Source organism: Macaca thibetana, chromosome 11 (assembly GCF_024542745.1).
Source record: "Macaca thibetana thibetana isolate TM-01 chromosome 11, ASM2454274v1, whole genome shotgun sequence".
In the NCBI taxonomy this organism is placed as follows: domain Eukaryota; kingdom Metazoa; phylum Chordata; class Mammalia; order Primates; family Cercopithecidae; genus Macaca; species Macaca thibetana.
The window spans coordinates 4,718,426-4,740,575 of NC_065588.1; the positions used below are offsets into that span (position 1 = coordinate 4,718,426).

Genomic DNA, 22,150 nt, shown 5'->3' on the forward strand with positions numbered 1-22,150 from the left:
GAGGACTCAGAGGTAAGATTAAAATTGGCTGAGCAGGCTGGGTGTGGTGGATCACACCTGTAATCCCAGCACTTTGGGAGGCCGAAGCGGGGGGAATCACTTGAGGTCAGGAGTTTGAGACCAGTCTGGCCAACATGGTGAAACCCTGTCTCTACTAAAAACACAAAAAATTAGCAGGTGAGGTGGTGGATGCCTATAATCTCAGCTACTCGGGAGTCTGAGGCAGAAGAATCACTTGAACCCAGGAGGCGGAGGTTGCAGCAAGCCGAGATTGCAGCACTGTACTCCAGCTGGGCAACAGAGTGAGACTCCATCTCAAAAAAAAAAAAAAAAAAAAAAAAAAAAAATTGGCTGGACGGAAGAACAATGCTAGGTTGAATATAAAAAGCTTCCTATCGCTTGTCACTGAATTCTCCCTTCCAACCACAGAGGATCAGAAAATGGGCTGTTTTATCAGTCCAGTAAGATTTCCTACCTCTGTAGCACTGGAACAGTGAACCACAGAAGACTCCAGAACACACTTTTAAAGTCAACGAAGATGCTGGGATGTTCTGGCTCAGCTCAAGATCTTGTTTCTTCCTGCGGCCTTCCATGTACCTCCCCCTTGCTGAGACCGGAGAGTGACATCAGAATCACAATTGGTGACATCACTGTCTCTATAGCAACAGTAGTGAGGCTACCAGAAAATGAATGGTCCAAAGGACAAAGAGGAGGGGTGAAGATATACTCCAAGGGGCTGATGTTTAGTTTGGAAGGACTGGGCTTTATTCTGAGTAATTCTCTCTTTAGAGCAGTGATCCCCAAACTTTTTCAAACCAGGGACCAGTTTTGTGGAAGACAATTTTTCCATGGATGGGAGTGGGGTGGGAGTATGGTTTCTGGATGATTCAAGCACATTACATTTGTTGTGCACTTTATTTCTACTATTATGCCATCATATAGAATCAGTGGGAGCCCTGTTTTCCTGCAACTAGATGGTCTCATCTGGGGGTGATGGGAGACCGTGACAGATCATCAGGCACTAGATTCTCAAAAGGAGCGCACAACCTACACTTTTCACAATAGGGTTCAAGCTCCTGTGAGAATCTAATGCCACCACTGATCTGACAGGAGGTGGAGCTCAGCTTTGTCACTTGCCCACCATTCACCTGCTGTGTGTCCAGGTTCTAACAGACCATGGACTGGTACCAGTCCATGGCCTGGGGGTTGGGGACCCCTGCTTTAGAGTGTTTAACATAGGCGGGGGAATACAGGAGGGGGACATTTTGCCAGTGGATTCCACTTAAAGCAGCAGAGTAAGTATTATGTATTAACGAATCTAGAGGGCTGCAGAGGAGGATAAGAAATAAAAAACCTGAGGGTCTAAATTTTATGCAAATCCCATGGAATCACTTCATTTTGTCGGATCCAGCCAGGACTCTTCTTATTTATACACATCTTGCCTTTTGTAAAAAAATTATTTTTAGGATATTTTGCCTAAACTGACCATCTCTGGGTTATAATTTGTCTTAGATGCTCAGAGATACAATGACCCTAATTTATCTTTTGCAATGCCTGACCCGAGAAACTGTAGTGGGAAAAATCATACCAACAGGCATTTGGTTAGCTACTCTTTCTATGCTTTATTACTACATTCTCTGTGAAAATGTTCCCTCAGCTACTCTGTAATTAATGATTAAATATAGGACTAATATATAGTTTCCATGAAGCAAAAAGAACTTCCAAGCATGACCACGAGATAGTGATGAAAATTGCAATAGATTCAAAAGTGACGGGTTTATCACAGAGTTCCTTCAAAAAAGTTATTTATTGCTGGGTGCAGTGGCTCACATCTGTAATCCCAGCACTTTGGGGGGCTGAGGCAGGTGGATCACTAGAGGTCAGGAGTTCAGGACCAGCCTGGCCAACATGGCAGAACCCTGTCTCTACTAAAAATACAAAAAATTAGCCAGGCATGGTGGTACATGCTTGTAATCCCAGCTACTCGGGAGACTGAGGCAGGAGAATCACTTAAACAAAGTGAGACTCAAAAAAAAAAAAAGTTATCCATTGATGATCTTTTATATTGTTTCAAAAGAGCTTTTGTATTCTTTTCACAGAAAGTACACCTACTAGTCAAACATATTTGTCAATATATCTCAGTTTCTGTTTTTCTTTTTTTTGAGATGGAGTCTCAACTCTGTTGCCCAGGCTGGAGTACAGTGGCACAATCTCGGCTCACTGCAACCTCCGTTTCCCAGGTTCGAGTGATTCTTGTGCCTCAGCCTCCCGAGTAGCTAGGATCACAGGTGCATGCCACCACACCCGGTTAATTTTTGTATTTTTAGTAGAGGCTGGGTTTCACTATGTTGGCCAAGCTGGTCTTGAACTCCTGACCTCAAGTGATCTGCCTGCCTTGACCTCCTAAAGTGCTGGGATTATAGGCGTGAGCCACCACTCCCGACCTCTTCCTCTTTAAAATAATGGGGCTTGCTGAGCTCCTGAAATCTCTTCCAGCTCTAACATTCTAAGATTTTGATACTTCGGTGGTATTTGAATAGTACTGCATGGAACTACATATAGCACTTTGCAGGTGACAAAGCATCTTTGCATCCATTACGTCACCCAATTCTCATAATAATCTTTTGAGGTACCAGGGTAGGTTTTATTTACCCTGTTAGACAGGTATAGAAGCTTGTCCAGGTCACAACTAATGACTGATAAAACTGGGAATGGGATCTAGTATTCTAGGTGTTAAAAACCAGTGTTCTTTCAGCCGGGCACAGTGACTCATGCCTGTAATCCCAGCACTTTTGGAGGCCAAGGTGAGAGGAGGTCTTGAGGCCAGGAATTTGAGACAAGCTTGGGCAATATAGTAAGACCCCGTCACTGAAAAAAAAAAAAAAAAGTCAGTGTTGTTTTAATTACACCATGCAACCTTGAAACTAGAACTGAGAACATGAGGCAGTGTTTAACTTAGAGATTTTAAATTATATAATTGGCAGTGTTATACAGGAGTTAGCAGGTTGCTGATGACAGTCAGGATCTGTTGATCTGAATAAGGAAAGTATGTTAGTATCTATATTGGTCCCAGAATCAAGTATTAGCAAATTGTGTTAAGTGAACATAGGATGAGGCCAAGAAATATGACAGTGTAGTATTACTACTAAGCTTCTCTGATGAAATTCAAGGGTTTTTTCTCTCTTCCAATTCAATTTGGTAGGCAACACTTTAGTAAACAGTAGGGGTAAGATACAGTGGAAACAGCCAAGATTTCAAGCCTAGTAATAAGCAACTCCTACATCCCTACTCATCACAGGCCTTTTTGTCTATCCCAGAAACACATACTTTTCCCGAAAAAACAAAGCAATGGAAGGATTACCAAGCCTAGAAGAACCTGCCCTCCCCAAACTAGGTAGTTTTCTGATAAGCCTACGGTGTACTTCACAGGATCACTGGTTGCTGTCTCCTACCCAGGAATCTGGAGAGGTTGACCAGAATAAAGTATTTTAAAATCCAAGTGCTTAGTCTAACCTGGAATTTCCTCAGTTTCTAGATGGCTCTTTGTAGAACAATGCGGATTCTCAAAGCAGTCCATAGTTAAAGAAAAAATTACAAACCATTGCGCTAGAGACAGCCATCTGCAGTCTCCCCTTAGACAGATGTTCAGATGGCACACATGACCATTAAATTTTACATAATATTTCAGGAAGTTCACAGATTTCCTGAAGCCCACTCATGAATCAAACTTCTGGTTAAGAACTCCTAGATTCATATGCCAGGTGGTGATAAGTGCTTTGGTATATAAACTTAAACCAAAAATTGGTGGAATAATTACCACCTTGGATAAGATGGTCAGAGAAGTTTTATCCGAAGAGGTCACTTTTGAGCAGAGACTTGAGCTGGTGCAGACACCTGAGTGAGCATTCCAGGAAAGGCGAACAGCAGGCGCAAGTGTCCCTAGGGGAGAATGTGCTTGGCGGGCTCGACGTACATTTACTTGGGACACACCCTATTTCGGTTTCTCTTCTCCACTTTTCCCCCTCGTCCTTGTCCCCCATTTTCTCTCTCCTGGGCCCTGGACCTCCTGAACGCGGAGGGCTACGCCTCCTTTTTCTCCCGGACTCACCAGGGCTGCCCTAGCTGACATTTTCAGGGAACAGGAAACTGAGAGTCAGGAAAGGTGAGCTCTTCTACCTCGGGTCTTGCCATTCTGCATGTCCTGAGTTCAGTCACTGGTTAACTCTGAACTTCGGGTTCCTCGGCAATTAGAGATTATAAACAAAGAGATCATCTATACAGCCTATTCCAGATCTGAGAATCCAACAGCCAAGGTCTTTTCACTTCCTTTCTTCCCCCTCTCCTTCACCGTCCCTCCCTTCCCGTCTCCTTTCTTCTCCCAGCTTTCTTAACCAACTAGCTACCCGAAACCATCCGTTCCTGGTTAGCGCCTGCGCAGACAGGCGTGGAAAATAAGTTTTGACCCAGCTTAGCAGTCGTAGTCAGCCGGGAGCGCTGGCGTGGGGGATTGTGGGAAAAGATGGCGGCTGCCGCACAATCCCGGGTTGTCCGGGTCCTGCCAATGTCACGTAAGTGTCATCCGGAACGGCGGCCCCTGATCGGGATTCCGGGACGGGGATCTAAGGTTTTGGGAGTGGCACCGTGCTGCAGCGGTCACGCCGACTTCCTAGGCACTCTGGTTTTTCTGGGTTTGGAGCTGCCTCCGTCTGGTTTCTCCTTTTGCTTTCCGCTTCCCCGGCTTACATACTCAATTATGCACCTTGGGAGGGGACAAAAGATCTTAAGTAGCTGTAAGCGAAGAGGAGAATGCGGGGGACACGTTAGAGATCGAGAGAATCAGAATTCTGTTATGGTTGTAAGGGTTTAGGGTTATGAGAAATATTTGTATGGGGCGGGGGGAGAAATGTGTAAGGGAGCGGAAAAAACCGGCTAGTGGCGAGAGGTTTTCTTGGATTGATTTTATGACTTTGTGCAAACCCTTAATGGGTCTCAATTCATATGAGCACAATGGAAATGATAATATTACAGTACCAAGGAGTCTCTGATAAGATTAAATGAACTAATATTTATGAAAGCATCCTTTTACCCAAAAGCATCTCTACGGATGTAGAATGTGTTGGGCCTAGTGCGTTGGGATCTGGGGGAGAGAGTGATGTTTGAGGAGAGAAGAATCAGGAGCTTGGTGGAAAGGAAAGTGAAGAAGAATGAAGGCTATGTTAGAATTTGGTAGCATTATTTAGTTTCCCCTCTGTTCTGATTGGATCTGCCCCACTCCTCAAATTGAAAACATACATTTGTCCTTCCATTCACTAAAAAGCAAGGAAATTAGAAATACGGTTACACTTCATCGTTATTCTTTCACCCTCTACTCTTCCACAAACATATTCCAATCAAACCCCCAAAGTTGTTTTTTTTCTTAGTGTGTTTTAGTCGTTACAGAATATCATTTGCTTTCAAAATTGGTCATGGCAATTACTCGTAAAGCTTTATAAAAATTAGAAATGAGGACGGGTTGTAGAGCTATTGAGTCAGAATTTGTGAGATTTGCTCCTTGCACCTTAAATTTTTAAAAGCACCAGAGATAGGTTTGATGTTCAGCCTAAGGCAAGAATTAGGAGTGTTTAGATCTTTTTTGTTTGTTTGTTTTCCATCTTGGGTAGAACTCCTGCATACCACTGGGAAGGTGGTGGTGCACATCACTTATAGTGGATGGTTTTGTAGTCACAATGTCTTTGCAAAGGCATTTGCTGGTTCTTGTTAAACAGTTACATTTGTACGACGTAATGTAGATTGTGAATGATAATCACTATTTATGGAGTACCTGCTATCTACAATCTCCAGTTCTAGGTATTTTTATTAATTTTCTCTTTTAACTTACTTTCCTCTGACTGACACCATAGCTTGTGTTCTTAACCACTCTGTGTTATTATCTGGTAAGTTAAGTTTTTGAGTAAATTCTGGAGAGGCAAGTCTAGTATGTAACATAATCCACACACTATAGGACAGAACTGTGTAAGACAACTGTATATAGTTAAGTGTGGCAAGACTATTAAGTATCACAGGAAATCATAAAAGGGAAAGATTAGTATCATTTGAGGTACTGAGGGGTGATTGGAAGACCAGTGGAGAATTGTAGTGCTCCCACTGTTCTCTTTAGGGCTATTATGATCTGGAAAGTCCTCTGGCAAAGACAAGTGGATGAGAATGGAGTCATGAGGTATTCAAGAGGCAGTAAAATGACTACCTGTGTATCTGGGATAGTGGAGAAGGAGGTTGAATGTGTTAGATGGGATCAGACAATGGAGACCTTTGAAAGCCAAGCAGAGTTTAGACCAGTAGTCTCCAAAGGGAGTTGTGCAAGAGGACCTAATAAGTTATGGAAATACAATATTAGAACTCCTAAAAACTGTTTTCTATAGTAATAATAGCCAACACTTACGTAGTTTAAACTGTATGCCAGACACTATTCTAAGTAATATATGATTTATAATGTGTATATCATATTGGTACTACATAGAACATGCCTATAATTTTTTAAATAAATACTTAAAAAATGCAGTAGGCAAGCAAATATGTCTGGACTATTGGTTTGGATATTGCAGTAGGAAACTAATGTAGGATTTTAAGAAGAGAAATATAATGAATATATAATTAATAAAGAATATTGTTCTTCTAATAGTACTCATTATAAATGGAAGAAAGTGGAGAGGCTGGAACCAAAGAGAGTAATAATTTATATTTATTGAGCACCTACTATTTGCAAGGCATTGTGACAGATGCTTGCCCATATGTTATTAAATATCTCATCATCTTGCCCATATGTTATGAATTCTCATCAACCCTTTATACTGTAAGCTTCATGAAGCCAGGGTTTTGTATTTTACTATGAGTCACAGTTTCTAGAATAATGCTTGGCCCATAATTATTAAAAAAACAAATAGCCGTGTGAGGTTAGTGTGACATTACCTTCAGAGAAATTTGAAAGTAATAAAAGCAACTATTATTCATAGAATGCTTAATGTGCTCTAGGTAATGTGCTACATGGTTTATGTATGTTTACTCTAATCCTCTTAACAGTCCTTTGAGGTATTGATTCCTAAACTCAAGTAATTCTTCCCAGTTCATTAACTCTGCCATCTTTTCTCTGTCTTATCCTATCTTCTCATTTCCTTACTCATCACTCTTATCATTCCCTTTAATGCATTCTCAACTCCCCAGCCCAACTCCCGTTGTTGTGAAAAACATTGACCCTGATTAAACAAAACTTTCCACATAATTTGCTGCCTGCCACTAAGCAGTGGAGAACGGGGCTAGGGAAAACTCCAAACTAACTGGCCTTATTTTAAATTCATGAATACAAATCTCAGGTAGATTTTCAGTGCCACATTTTTCTAGGAAATTTGGTTTCCTTGTCTCCATAATCATTACTTAACATAGCCAGTTTCCTAATACCTCTAATATGTGCTTTGTCTCATTCTCAGTTTTATAGAGAAATCAAAGGAATCAGATGAGAACAGTCATTTTCCCATCATAAACTCTAATAGTTGATATGTGATAATTCTTTGCCTTTTCTCTTGTTACAGTGGGTGAGCTCCTTCTGTTCCAATCTGTGGCCAGTTCCTTCACTTTGCATTCAGTCTCATCCTCTCTCAACTATTCAATCCCTTTCCTGAATCAGGAATTTTCTCCCTCTACCATGGAAATCATGTCATTTCCATCAGCACATAAATGTTAACTCATATTTCAAACAAACAAACAAACCTGTCCCTGTCCTTGTGTTTCTCTAATCCCATTTCTCTTTCCTCAGAAGGATTATCTATCTCCTCATCTACTTCCTTGCCTCACAGCCTCTCTTGTTTGCTCCAGTCTGGCTTTCAGTCCCACTAATCCAATAGCATTGCTCTTAGTTATGCCACCTACAGCCACATCCTCCAGATTCTGTGGTCCTCCGTCCTCTTCCTACTTCACTTTCAGCATTTGATAAAGTTAACTCTTCTCTCCTTGAAACAGTTTCTTTTTTTGATTTTCAGATTCTGTTTCCTTCTGGGTTTTCTCCTACCTCAGGGGCCTGCTTTTTAATCTCCTTTACTAGCGTTTTGGGCCAGTCACTAACCTTATCTATAAAGTGATGATAAAGATAGCATTAAAAAAGATAATACCTGTGCAGCACTTAGAATAATGCTGGACACCTGCCAAGAGCTCTGTAAAGTTAGCTGTTAATATGATGTTATTATTTTGTTATATGATGTGTGTGTATGGCCCATGATGTTTACTTTTAATTTCTGTCATTATCAGTGAGCTAGGCCATTTCTCCGATTCCATACTTTTGGATAGGGAAAAACAATGGCCTTTGGGGAGATTGCCACCTGTAAGTATACCTAGAAAACAAACACAGATTTTGTAAAGAAAGTCCTATTTGTGTCTTTCACCTCTCCCAAGTGTACAAAGCACGAATGCTAAGCTCCAAAGTTTATTGGAGCAGAAGTGCGTTAGCACTTTAAACCTTTTTGTTTCTACTTACGTGAAAGTTGAGCAGCTAACTCTAAAATTCTACTCGAAGGATTTAGAAGTAACTTGAAAACTGGAGTATATCCAAAAGAGATTCGCATTCCTGCCTTACGAAGAATACTTGACAGGACAGGGGATGTTTAACCTGGAGAAGAAAATATTCAGCGGGGATATAATTGCTACACTTCATTTGTAGAAGAGGGCTTAGACTTGTTCTTTGTCATTCTGGAGGAACGCGGGGATAAAAAGTTCTGGGAAGCAGTCACTGATTCCCTTTGTGGTAGAACTTTCTTTCTGTTAGAATGGCTCAAAGCAGAATGGGCCGCTACAGAAAGTAGTGAGTTTCCCAATTCCACAGGTGTTTAGGCAAAAGCCAGATGATTTCTTTGCACACATGCTATAGAGAAGATGTAAGCATTGGTGCATGAACTTTGAGGGTTCATTGTAGTATCAAGAACCTCAGTCGCTGAAAAAGAAGTGGTGGAATGTTTGACAAATCTCTTGCTGTTAAGCTTTCTAAAAGTCAGAACATCTTTTCTCAAGCCCTTCACTCCTTTTATCATTATTTGTGAAGTTCTTCAGTGGTTTTATAGTAAGTCTGAACTATTGAGCTGCATTCCTTTTTTTTTTTTAATGTTCTGTAGTAATAATCCTCTGCTCCCAACTAATATCCTCAACTTTCTTTTTCGTTAGTCACCAGTTTCAGATTCTGTTCCAGGAGAGTCTTTGGCTGTTGCCTTGTGCTAGGCTTATTCATTCTACCTCTGCATTGTGATATGTTTCTCATGGTATTCTATCGTTTCTTTTTTTTCCTCTTTAAGACCTTTCTCGAAACATGTTATCCAGGAATCCTTCCTCATGATAACGTGACTTATTGCCCCTTTATTACATATTCTCAGTTCCTTTTACCATATAGGCTTATACTCTCCTACTTTGTGACTGTTTAATGTGTTTTTTTAAAAAATGTGACTTATCTTCTTAGGTAAGTTACATTGTATAGGGTAGGGAATATATTTCCTCATGTCCTGTGGATTCTATGTTGTAGTAATTTGTGTTTATTATTGCCCTTGATACTTAAATTACTAAAGTACTGATTGCAAAATAATGTTACAAGTTTTTTGGGAAAGGAGCTATTTGTGTTCACAGTTTTAAAAATAATAATATTTGCCATGTTTGTATACTTTGGGGTTTTGTTTAAGGTTCTGCCATTACTGCAATAGCCACATCAGTGTGTCATGGCCCGCCCTGTCGCCAGCTTCATCATGCCGTCATACCTCATGGGAAAGGTGGACGTTCCTCAGTCAGTGGGATCGTGGCCACTGTGTTTGGAGCAACAGGATTCCTGGGGCGATACGTTGTCAACCACCTTGGTAAGTAAAGTTGTTGAGTTCATATGCTGCGTTGCCATTGATCAGGATTGCCTGATGAGAAGCATGAGCTGTGATTCTCTTTGTTTTAATGGTATTATGAATTACTCCTATCTTGGATGTATGTAATCTTTATTTGTTGTGACATTAAGAGCACACTCATGTTCCTCTATAGGAATTATTAAGATAGAAACAAGGGACTCTGAAAAGCTATGGCATCTTTAGTATGGCAAAATATTCTTTTTGTCAAATATAATATCAATTCACATACCATACTAGAATTTAAATATTTACCAAGTCACAGTTGTATAATATATCAACATTATGTTAATGTTGATCCTTTTTTCAATCCATTCTCTTTTAGGACGCATAGGGTCACAGGTAATCATACCCTATCGGTGTGATATATATGACACCATGCACCTTCGTCCCATGGGTGACCTGGGCCAGCTTCTGTTTCTGGTAAGGGCCTTTATGATTGATTGAAGTTGACAAATATAAATTACTAATATCATTTTTGGGAGTGAGAGGCAGTATAATAAAGCAGTTAATTTCTTCCCAGAATGGACCAAAGGCATCCTGTATTCCCAGGTCATTCTTTCAGCTAGGTTCTGGCATCTCCTTTGTCATGCAAGCTCTAGATTGGCAGTTGGCAAACGTTTTCTGTGAAGGGCCAGATAGTAAATCTATCTGGCTTTGCAGGTCATAGAGTGTTTGTCATAATTACTCAGCTCTGCCTTTGTACCTGGAAGTAGCCACAGACAATATGTGCACAAATGGGCATGGCTGCATTTCAATACAATTTTATTTACAAAATGAGGCTGCAGGCTGAATTTGGCCTGTGGACTATAGTTTGTCAATCTGCTGTAGACCTGTGCTGTCCAGTGTGGTAGCCACTGGCCACATGTGGCTACTGAGCCTGTGAAATGTGGCTAGTCTGAATTGAGATATGCTGTACATATAAAATATACACCAGATTTCAAAGACTCAGTATGAAGAAAAGAATATACAATTCATCATTAATAATTTTTTATATTTGTTACATATTAAAATAATATTTTGGACATATTAGGTTAAATAAAATGTATTATTAAAATGAATTTTACTTGTTTCTTTTTTGCTTATGTGCCTCATGTTATACTTCTATTGGATAGTGCGCTATAAACATAAAAAATTCACAAATAGGGTGTATTGTAACTTGATGATTTAGTATAGATTTAACTTAGAACAGTCCTTTCTGAGCATTCCCTTTGTCATTCTTTAATCTACAGGTTCTTCCTTTAGGCCAGTAGTTGCCAACAGGGTGAGGCAGGGGAAAGAGGGTAAAGGAGGGCCATTAAGGGAGGGACTAATGGAACTCTTTGGTTGTCACAGTGATTGGAGAGCCGTCCTGGTTATTAGGTACAGGCCAGGGATGTTAAATATCCTACAGAACACAGGACAGCCCCTTTCCACAAAAAGTTGTGCTGCCCCAAATGTCTGCAGCCAAGCTATTGATTGCTATACTGTCTGGGCCTTGATGCTTCAATCTACTGATCTTTTAGCTAACTTCCTACTTGTATTGTCCTGTAAGGAATGGAGTTATACATTTTCCCTTTTAAAAAATATGTGCTAAACATCCTTACTATCTCTTGTAATATTCATACAGATTATTTGTAATCCATTCAAATTTTGATTTATTTTCATTTCATTTTCACATTTTCATTTATTCTTGACTCATTGTTCACAAGCTAAGTATAATACTTATATCAGAAATTTCTTATTTCCAAAATGTTTTTCTTCTCCAAAATCTTACTATTAAATATCTTCTTGGTATTAAAGTTACAGAGGCTTAGCTTATTCCTAGTTCTTCATGCCTTAAGTTTGTTGGTCACCTTGTCAGAGCCTCACAATTGAAGTATTTAAAAAGTGATAGGTGAAAACTTTCGAACCATTGGAATTAAACCAAATAACACCTATTCCATTATCTCTGCAGAGGTTTATTTCCTGAGTGTCTAGCATCGACCTGTGCTCTGAGCATGTTTGGATGAGCAAGACCACAGGGAACTCAGAGGCTTATATGTTTAGAGTTTATGTGTTTATTTTAGAGAAGGACTATTTGGGGTGTCTTTAGTCTTTGTTTGCAACTGCTGTCTGAATGGCCACTTGGTTTACCCACCTGACTGTGTGCCCTTGGGCCTTATCCCTGAAAATTTGGTTTTCTTTTATTACATCACTCACTGCTATAGATTTTATGTGTATTTCACTTAATCGTCATAGTAACCTCATTAGGTAAGATGTGTTTTCCAGTTTTACATGGGGCTTGAAGAGATAATTTGTACCAAGTTAGTACATGGCAAACTGGGATTTGCGTTTCTGTCTGTTTGATTCCAAGCCACTTTTCTAGACTGTGTCTTTTAACCTACTTTCTAACATCAGTCCTAACTGGTTCTTCCTGCTGGGGCTTCATCTTTTTGTTGTTGAATCTGATTTTATAGTTTGTTTTTTCTAAATTAAACAGACATTTTAGTTCTCTCTCTCTCTTTCATCCCCTCTTTCTTTCTCTTTTCCCTTCTTGCTGTGTCTCCTTCCCATTGCACTGACCCATGCACGTGCGCTTATTTGATGCTAAGAAATTCTTGTTACTTGTTATCTTCCATTGAAATGCTTATAAAAACCTGCCCTTGACTCACCCTGAAGTTTTAGGTAGTTCCCTTTGACTCTTGTTTTTATGTTGTTAATGTAGGAATTACTAGATCTGGGGTTATAAAAGAGGAAAGAATTAAAAGGAAATAAGTAAGAAAATAGTCATGAATCTCCCCAACTAACACTGATCTTTAAAAGACACTCTTCCTATCTTCAGTCTGTAAGTGGTTGCTGTCAAGAAGGGAAAGTCTCTTGTCTCCCAAATGATCCTTGCTTCTTTGGCTGTATTTCAGAATTGGAGACTTGGTTTACTGGGTTTCTTTTCAAACTTAGTAAGGAGTAGTTGGGTGGACAAAAACAAATATGCTCCATTAAAAATCAATAGCCTCCTTTTTAGCTCTGGCATTTGATTACCTGAGTAAAGTGTACTTTTACCTGTTTGTCTCCAAAAGAGTAAGGGAATCAGCAGGGAGTTTGAGACATCATTTCTCTTGTAATCAGTGGAGCTTGTATGAAATGGCACCATATTATGACTACAGCAGATGGCCCACTTTGAAACTTGCGTTGAGGAGGCTGCAGAAGTGTTGAATGCTGAGGTATACCCGTATGTTTTCATCCGATTGCTTTCTGCTATTACAGGAATGGGACGCGAGAGATAAAGATTCTATCCGACGAGCAGTGGAACACAGCAATGTGGTCATCAATCTTATTGGACGAGACTGGGAAACCAAGTAAGTCTTTGACTCTCGTTTCTTCTTTGCTTTAGTCTTTCTTAGGGTTTAATAGACCTTCATTGGACACCTTCTATGTGCCAGCTACCACAGTGACATTTTCAATTAGTGAATAAGGGTTGGTTGAACAATCACTTGCATACCCAGTGACACCCGTCTGGTATAAGACAGCAGTGTGATATACTGCCCATAAAAAGCCAGTAGGTGGTATTGGTATGGCTGGTGTTGGTCCTGTGCTTGGATCAGTCCCTTTGAGATGGGGTTAGGAAATAGGATTTTGCCTGTTTCGCTGTTTAGCAAGCTGAACGTTGGTTGTTCTTGTGTAGACAGTGTTCTAGATGTCTTTTCTGTGTTGTTAATTGAAGATGACGCGAGGACTAATTTGAACAGTTCTTTGTGTGGATTGTTTGTTAACAAATAATGTTTTAATCCTATAATCCACAACACTTTGTTTACACCTCTTTTTTTAGCATGAAAGTTTGACTTAGTTTTTTAATATATGTCTTTCTCATCAAATATTTTGTAAGTTCTTTGATGCATTGGGGGTCTTATTCAACTTTTTGTCCCCCCTATTGATTAACATAGTATATCGTACAGAGTAAACAATTAGTTAATATTAATGAAATTGTTGACTGACCTTTTTTAGTTTCTTTTTTTTCCCTTGTGGGAAACAAAGTCCCAGGGGTAAGAAGTGATTCCTAACACTTCAGCAACCAGTACAGTCAGGTTTCTTTAAAGGGCCTCAGCCTCAGGATTCCTTGATAATACAGAACATGATGTATACTGGATTTCTAACTTAGAGTAGGCCTTAAATGGTATAGAGTAATGACAGTGCGCAGAGCTGTCAACTTTTTTTAAAAAATAATTTTGGCTTAAAAAAATTAAAAAAAAATTTTTCTTTAGAAATAGAGAAAGGGTTTTACAGTTTTGCCCAGGCTGGTCTAGAACTCCTGGGCTGCAGTGATGCACCCACCTTGGCCTCCCAAAGCGCTGGGATTACGGGCATGAGCCACCACACCTGGCCAAATTTAGCTTTAAGTTAAATCATTGCTGTTTAAAAGTTTAAGTAATAGGAATTTCAATACTGTTATGAAAACCAACTTATCACATAAAGCTTTGAGATCCTGTGTCTGGAGTTCTTAACCAATTCTTTTATTTTTTTTCTTCCAGAAACTTCGATTTTGATGATGTTTATGTGAAGATTCCCCAGGCGATTGCTCAAGTGTCCAAGGAAGCTGGAGTTGAAAAATTCATTCATGTTTCCCATCTGAATGCGAATATTAAAAGCTCTTCTAGATATTTGAGAAATAAGGTAAGTAACAACTTGATTTGGGAAGTGGTTCACAGAGCCAGAGTTTCTTGGCCCATTTGAAACATGATTTCAGTGAGAAGGGTTTATCATCAACATATCTAGAATTAAAAGGTTTTCTGATTACCTGTATCCAGAACTAGGGGTGTGTGTGTGTGTGATATTTTGACATTTTGATTGATTGCCTTCTGTTTGCAGGGAACCGTGTTAAGGGGTTTCAGAGTTGGCTAGACTACGTTACTATTGGCATTCAGATACTTAAAGTTTCTTTGGGGCATCACTGAATTATACAGAAGCCATCACAGATTTCTGCCAAAGGAATCATACCTGTGTCATCTACCATGGTTAAAGGACCATGTTTCTTTCTCACCCCTTGCATTGTAGTGGTTTTATGCCAGTCTTAAAGAGGCAATGTGAAGGCTCAGAATGACAGGGATTAATATTTGCCAGGGAAGATGCCTATTCACATAGTACTTATGCTCCTTTTACTCCCAGAAATGCCATACCTAGAGACTGACCACTGTCGTTTGGTGTCAGTCTGTAACCTAAGTGAAACACGTTCATTGTTAGGGACACAGAAGGGCTATCCGCGTCTGACAGTGTGCTTAACATTTGGATTCTGCCATATGGGAGACTGTTTTGAGTCAAACTGATAAGGACCACAGAGTTCCTTGATAATGGTTCCACATTTTTGACTCGCCACATTAATTTACTGGATAAACTATTCATTAAGCACCTACTATGTATCACATGTTGTGTTAAGCACTGTGGCTACAGTAGTAAATGGAGAGAAAATAAGAGAATACTTGTGCCTGCCTCTGCCCAAACATTCATAAAATCATCAGAATTTCATGACTGTTTGGAAGGAAATGGGAGGTGTCAATGGGGAGGAAGAGAGAGGAGTCAAAGATGTCCAGCCCTCTGGCTGGAGCCACTGGGTAGACGATAGTACTGTTGAATAAGATGGGAAATACTTGAGAGGAACTAGGCTCTAGGGCAGTGACGCTTAGCCTTAGTTGCACATTAAAGCCACTGAGGGAGCTTTTACAAATTCTGATGCCTAGGCTGTGCCGCAGACCAATTAAAACAATTTCTGGGGTTGCAGCTTCAGCACCAGTATTTTCTAACTCTCTAGGTGATTCCAAGGGCAGCAAAGATTGAGGAGCACTATTTGACTTGAGAGAATGGAAGATGATTGAGTTTTGGACTCATGTTTCAGGTGCATTTCAGATGTGTGTCAATCTTCCGGGTAACTGGTATGTAGGGTCAGAAGAGAGGTCAGAAGAGAGGTCTGGGTTGGAGACAGAAATGTGGGAGTTACCAGCATTTCTTGTTAGTTGAAGTAATGAGAGGGGTTAAGATGGCTGAAGATTGAGAAGGGAGTTTCAGATTGGGCCCAGAACATACCAATGGTTAGTAATCTGGTAGAGAAGGAAGCACCTGCAGAAACCCTAACCAATCAAACAGAAAGACTAAGCAGGACATGATAAGGCAGAAGGGAAACCAGGAGAGCACAGTGCTGGGGAAGCCATGGCAAGACAGTCTCACAGGAGGAAGTGAATCCTTATGAATGCCATTGAGAAGTCAAGCAAGATGACAACTGTAAAGTCACCTTGGATCTACTGACTTGGAGGTCATTGATGATCTTATCAAGAATAGATTCAGTGCAAAGGTTGGAGCAGAATCCAGACTGCGGGTAAGTGAAGGGTGAGTTGGAACTGAGGAAGTGGGAATGGTAAGGGTAGGTACGTTTTCAGGTAGCTTGACTGGCAAGAGGAAGATGAAAGACTGAGAGGATAGAAGCTGGAGGGGGCTGTGGAGTTGGTATTTTTTTTTTTTAAGGTAGAGGATCTACATTGTTTAAATGCCGATAGGGAGATGCTGGTAAAAAGAGTGAAGCTGAAGGTGTGGAAGAGACAGTAAATTGCACAGGTTCCTGAGAAAGTGAGAGGACGTGAGCTGTAAAGCATTGGAAGTGACACTGTTGCTCCCATCAGGTAAGACAGAAGGAGAAAATTGTGCTTTATATACCAGAGTTTGTAGATTTAGTGGTGAGAGCTTGAGGTGATTTTTCCTCTACTGTCTTATATTTTGTTTTTTATTAGAAGGCAAAGTCATTAACTGGAAGGAAAAGAAAAGAAAGGGATGTCTGAAATTTGAATAGAATAGAACATGTTTCAGATTGTCTCATGGGAAAGTAAAGTAATTAGAGGAAAACACAATTTTTGGGAAATGTTGAGGGCCCGGTTAAAATTGGAGGTGTGAATTTATAGTGGTACCAATTCATGATTTTTATTGATTTATTTTCCTGCCAGCTGCTCAAGGCAGTGGGAGTGCATGGCCCAAGGGAGGCAAATGGAGTTCTTCTAGGATTAGAATTTTGCCTGGGATGGCTAGAGTAAAGGACAAAGGATGGTTTACAATATTGCCAAGAGAGTGATGAGAAGATGGCCTATGGGACCTAATCTGGAATTCAGAGGGGAGGACAGGAACAGTCGGAAGAGCTGATACAGGGGAAGCAGATTCAATGTACTAGAGTTCTGGAGAAGGTTGAGAAACAGGTATCCTGGGAGCAGATGAACAAAGAACAAGCAGGCTGGAAATTGTAGGAAATGGACATCCAAGAGTAGGATGTCTTCATGTAATACCTCAGAAGAGGAGCAATTCCAGATGTTGATATGGTAGTGGTGAAACTGAGTTAAGAATGGTAGAGGTGGAAGGAAGAGGAGGTCATTGGAGTTGAGCAGCTCAAGAACCTGAGAAGTCCAAGCCCACTTGGACATTGATGTCCCCCCAGTGGTGATGGAAGTAGAAAGGAAGACTGAATTAGGTGCTGATGTCTTCATCGAACAAGAAGGCTTGCCTAGGAGGCTAGGAGATGATAGTAAATAAGGATGGTTACAGCAATTGAGATCAGGAAGATTAGTGACTCTTTCTCCACCTCCTTTGGATATGTAGGTACTGCTGACACTTCCATTATTGTAGCCCACTGCCACCATTCTGTCCTTTTCCTAGCAGGCTGCTAGATGGTTGACACAAACTAGAGAATCTGTAAATCGAAGGAAAAATGGAGGCTGAAAAAATTCTACTTTGATTTTTCTCCTTCTTCAATGTAAGCTTCCCTTAAAATAAAAAAATAGGGAGAGACCCAACCAAAGCTGTAAGGTGCAGGACATTTTTGTGGATTATATGTTTTAAAAGTTCTGTGTAACTGAGTTTTATGAATTACACAATTACCTTTATCTGGAGGAAAATATCACCTTTGAAATACAAGTCATGTCTTAATAGTGGAAAGAGTGGATGCTTTATTCGCTTGTCTCAAAACTCAAAACAAGTTTGTCTGATTGTCGTTTAGGCTGTTGGAGAGAAAGCAGTGAGAGATGCATTTCCAGAAGCCATTATCATAAAGCCGTCAGACATCTTTGGAAGAGAGGATAGATTCCTTAATTCTTTTGCACGTACGTATTCTTTCTTAATGGTAGAAGAGAGGGATACTGATTAACCAAGTTGAAGTTGCTCAAGCTAACAGTTTTCTCTGATTGACAGACTAAGGTTATATTTTTTCTTTCCTAGTTGCTTTTTTCTCCCCTAAGTTTGTATTTTCGTAGTCAGTGTAGTCTTTGTTATATTCCATATCAAAAGAAGCAACTTAGATTAATAGAAAGAGCATGAACTTGGGAGTCAGAGACTTGAGTTTAAGTCTTGGCCCAGCTAACTCTGTGACTTGGCAAATATTCGAATATCACATGGAATAGTTTCTTTATCCTAAAATCCCCTCCCTATGTTATATGTATTGATTCTTACCCTCCTACCTACCCCCAACCCCAGACAACCACTGATCTTTTTATTGTCTGTATAGTTTTGCCTTTTCCAGGATATTAGAATCATGCAGTATGTAGCCTTTTTAGGTGGACTTCTTTCACTTAGCAATATGCATTTAAGATTCTTTCATTTCTTTTCATAGCTTGATAACTCATTTCTTTATATAGCTGAATAGTATTCCATAGTGTGGATTCCATTGTACTGGATATTGGTTTAACCAATTTAGGTGTTTCTATCTTGTTTTTCCCCCTGTTGCTTAAGTCCACCTAACATCTGTAATAATTTCTACTTAAAAAATTTGTGGTAAAATATATGTAGTATAAAATTTCCCATCTGCTATGGGCTAAATTATGCCCCCTCAAAATTCGTATGTTGAAGCCTTAACACCATTGTGAATTTATTTAGAGTTAGGACGTTGGAGGTAATTATGGTTAAATGAGGCCATAAGGGTGAGGTCATAATTCAGTAGGATTGGTGGCCTTATAAGAAGAGGCAGAAAGAGAGGTCTGTCTCTGCCTGTGTGCACATACTGAGGAGAAGCCATATGTGAGGACACAGCAAGAAGTCTGCTGTCTACAAGCCAGAAGGAGAGCCCTCACCAGGAACCAAACTGGCTGGCACTTTGATCTTGAATTTGCCAGCCTCCAGAACTGTGAGAAAATACATTTTTATTGTACAAGCCACCCAGTCGATGGTATTTTGTTATGGTAGCCTGAGCAGACCAAAGTAGATTTTGGTACCAAGAAGCGGGGTGCTGCTGTAACAAATACCTAAAAATATGAACGTGCCTTTGCAACTAGGTAAAGGTAGAGGCTAGGAGAGTTTTGAGGTACCTGGTAGAAATATGGACGTTAAGGGTGATTTTTGTAAGGTCTCAGATGAAAATGAATAATGTGTCATTGGAACTGGAGGAAAGGTGACCCATATTATAAAATGGCAAAGAAATTGGCTGACCTGTATGTGTTCTAGTAGAAGGTAGAACTTGTGAGTGATGAAATTGTTTATTCAGCTGAGAAGATTTCTAAGTACAAAGTATTGAAGAAATGCCTTGGTTCCTCCCGACTGCTTATAATAAAATACAAAAAGAGAGAAAGATGAAATGAGGAAGGACTTGCTAAGCAAAAAGGAACCAGAACCTGAAGATTTGGAAAATTCTCAGCTTATCCATATTGCAAAAAATGAGGAAGCTTGTTTTGAAGAGAACACTAGGAGTGCGGCTGAACAACCGTTTGATGAAGAGCCTGTGGATGCGACTCACAAACTGATAAACTCTCTCAGCAGAAGCCAGGAATAGAGATGAGATTACATCAGCAAAGTCACCACCAGTTTGAACTAGAAGGGGCAGAATGAAAGAAGCCTGTCAGACTTCTGATATCCTACAGGACCAGACCATAGAGCTATTTGGCTGTGAATTTGAGCTATTCTTCAAGAAAAGGGAAGAATGACGCCAAAAGTGGTTCAGAGATGTTTAGAACTACCTCTTTGGTTTCAAAGGATGGAGCCATTGCCTCACTTTCAACAGACCATATGGTCTGTGTCAGAGGCCTGGGAGGTGGGACCACCCAGAGTCTTGGAGGTACAGCTGCCTGGTCGTTGGGACTGTAGCCGTCTGGAACCTTTGAGGTGTGACCCTCTGCCCAGCAGAGCTACTGGGGTGGGACTACTGCCCCAATAGGTCCTGGAAGTTAGAACTACCGCTTCAGTGGGTCCTGAAGGTGAGACTACCACCTCTGTGAATCTAGAAGGCAATGCATCTAGGCAGAGAAGATTATTCTTGATTTTTATAGCCACCCTAATGGTTGTAAGGTGGTATTTCATTGTGTGTGTTTTTGATTAGATTCTAAAATCTAATAGAATTTACCTTGCTGAATTTTGGACTTGCTTGGGACTTGTCACCCTTTCTTCTTTCTTACGTCTTCCTTTTAGAATAGGAATGTCTATCTTAGGCCTGTCTCACCGCAGTATTTTGGAAGCACATAACTTGTCTGGTTTCACATGTTCATAGTTAGGAATTTTGCCTCAGGATGACCCATACCTTGAGTCTTATCTATATCTGATTTAGATATTATTTGGATGAGACTTTGGAGTTTAGAGTCTTAAGACTAAGACAGGATTAAGACCCTTTTAACTATTTATAAGAATACAGTTCAGTAGAATTAAGTTATTTACATTGTTGTACAACCAATCCCCAGAACTTTTTCTTCTTGTAAAACTGAAATTCTGTACCCCTTAAACAACTCCCTGTTTCCTCCTTCCCCCCAGACCCTGGCAACTACCATTCTGCTTTTGGTTTCTATGAATTTGACCACCTCATATAAGTGCAATCATCCAGTATTTGTCTTTTTGTAGCTAGCTTATTTGACTTAGCCTAATATGCTCAAGGTTCATCCATGTTGTACTGTGTGATGTGATTTCCTTCCTGCTGAAGACTGAATAATATTCTGTTGTGTGTGTTTACCACATTCTGTTTAATAAGCCGTCCATCAGTGGATACTTGGGTTGCTTCCCACTTTTGGCTGTTGTGAATGCTGCTGCATGGTCAATGTGACCATGTGACCATGGATGTACGAAATTTCCCTGATTCAGTTATTTGTTGTATGTACTGAGAAGTGGAATTCTGTATCATATGGTTTATCTGTTTTTACTTTTTCGACAAGCTACCATAGTGTGTTCCATAGTGGCTGTACCATTTTACATTGCCACCAATAGTGCACAAGGTTTCCAGTTTCTCCAGGTCTTTGTCAACATTTGTTATTTTCTGTTTTTTTGATAATAGCCATCCTAATGGTTGAAAGGTGGTATTTCATTGTGTGTGTGTTTTTTTTTGTTTGTTTTTGTTTTTGAGATTGGGTCTTGCTCTGTCACCTAGGCAGTGATACAGTCGCAGCTCACTGCAGCCTTGAACTCCTGGGCTCAGGGGATTCTCTTGCCTCAGTTTCCTACATAGGTGGGACTACAGGTGTGTACCACCACACCTGGCTAAAAATATATAAATATCTTTGTAGAGACAGGTCTTGCTCTCTTGCCCGGGCTGGACTTGAACTCCTGGCCTCAAGCAGTCTTTTTGCCCCAGCCTCCCAAAGTGCTGGGATTGTAGGCATGGGCCACCATGCCTGGCCACAATGTGGTTTTGATTTATGTTTTCCTAATGATTAGTGATGTTGAGCATCTTTTCATGTGCTTTTCAGCTACTTTATTATTTGGAGAAATGTCTATTCATGTCCTTGGCTAATTTTTAAAATTGGGTTGTTTATTTTTTGTTATCGAGTTGTAGGAGTTTATTTATTCAGAACGTTAAATGCTTTTCAGGCATGTGATTTGTAAAGTTTTCTCTCATTTTTTAGTTTGCCTCTTCACTCTGTTAATTGTGTTCTTTGCGGCACAGAAGTTTTTAATTTTGATGTAGTCAGGTTTATCTATTTTTACTTTTGTTGCCCGTGCTTTTAGTATTGTGTCTAAGGAGTCATTGCCAAGTCCAATGCCATGAAGCTTTCTCCTTTTTGTCTAAGAGTTTTAGTTTTAGCTCTTAGGTTTAGGTCTTTGATCCATTTTGACTTAGTTTGGGTGTATGGTATGAGGTAAGGGTCCAATTTTATTCTTTTGCATGTGGATATCCAGTATGTTGAAAAGATTATCTTTCCCTGTTGATTGGTCTTGGTGCTTTTGTTGGAAATCATTTGACCATATATGCAAGAGTTATTTTTCTCTATTCCATTGCTCTGTATCTTTGTCTTTATGCCACTGTTTTGATCACTACACTGTTTTGATTGCTGTGCCTTTGTAATAAG

At 40.0% G+C, this 22,150-nt stretch overlaps 2 protein-coding genes across 5 annotated transcripts in view; one reads left to right on the forward strand and one right to left on the reverse strand.

Annotated features, from left to right (window-relative positions):
- AKAP3 (A-kinase anchoring protein 3) overlaps positions 1 to 4,452 on the reverse strand; it is a 40,783-nt gene extending 36,331 nt beyond the window's left edge. Inside the window, exons 1-2 of one of the 4 annotated variants that reach the window (XM_050750143.1) lie at positions 4,109 to 4,452; positions 476 to 607 (exon numbers count right to left, since the gene is read on the reverse strand). The gene's annotated coding sequence lies outside the window, so the exon portion shown is untranslated. Of the gene's footprint in view, positions 1 to 475; positions 608 to 3,820; positions 4,076 to 4,108 lie in introns of those variants that run through there. The other 3 variants (XM_050750145.1, XM_050750144.1, XM_050750146.1) reach the window with 3 other exon arrangements.
- Positions 1 to 22,150, forward strand: part of NDUFA9 (NADH:ubiquinone oxidoreductase subunit A9) — a 306,980-nt gene that overhangs the window by 263,685 nt on the left and 21,145 nt on the right. Inside the window, exons 2-7 of the mRNA XM_050750161.1 lie at positions 4,500 to 4,568; positions 9,708 to 9,878; positions 10,240 to 10,337; positions 13,140 to 13,231; positions 14,402 to 14,543; positions 17,896 to 17,998. Coding sequence (XP_050606118.1) covers positions 4,520 to 4,568; positions 9,708 to 9,878; positions 10,240 to 10,337; positions 13,140 to 13,231; positions 14,402 to 14,543; positions 17,896 to 17,998 — 655 coding nt within the window. The 5' untranslated portion in view covers positions 4,500 to 4,519. The remainder of the gene's footprint in view (positions 1 to 4,499; positions 4,569 to 9,707; positions 9,879 to 10,239; positions 10,338 to 13,139; positions 13,232 to 14,401; positions 14,544 to 17,895; positions 17,999 to 22,150) is intronic.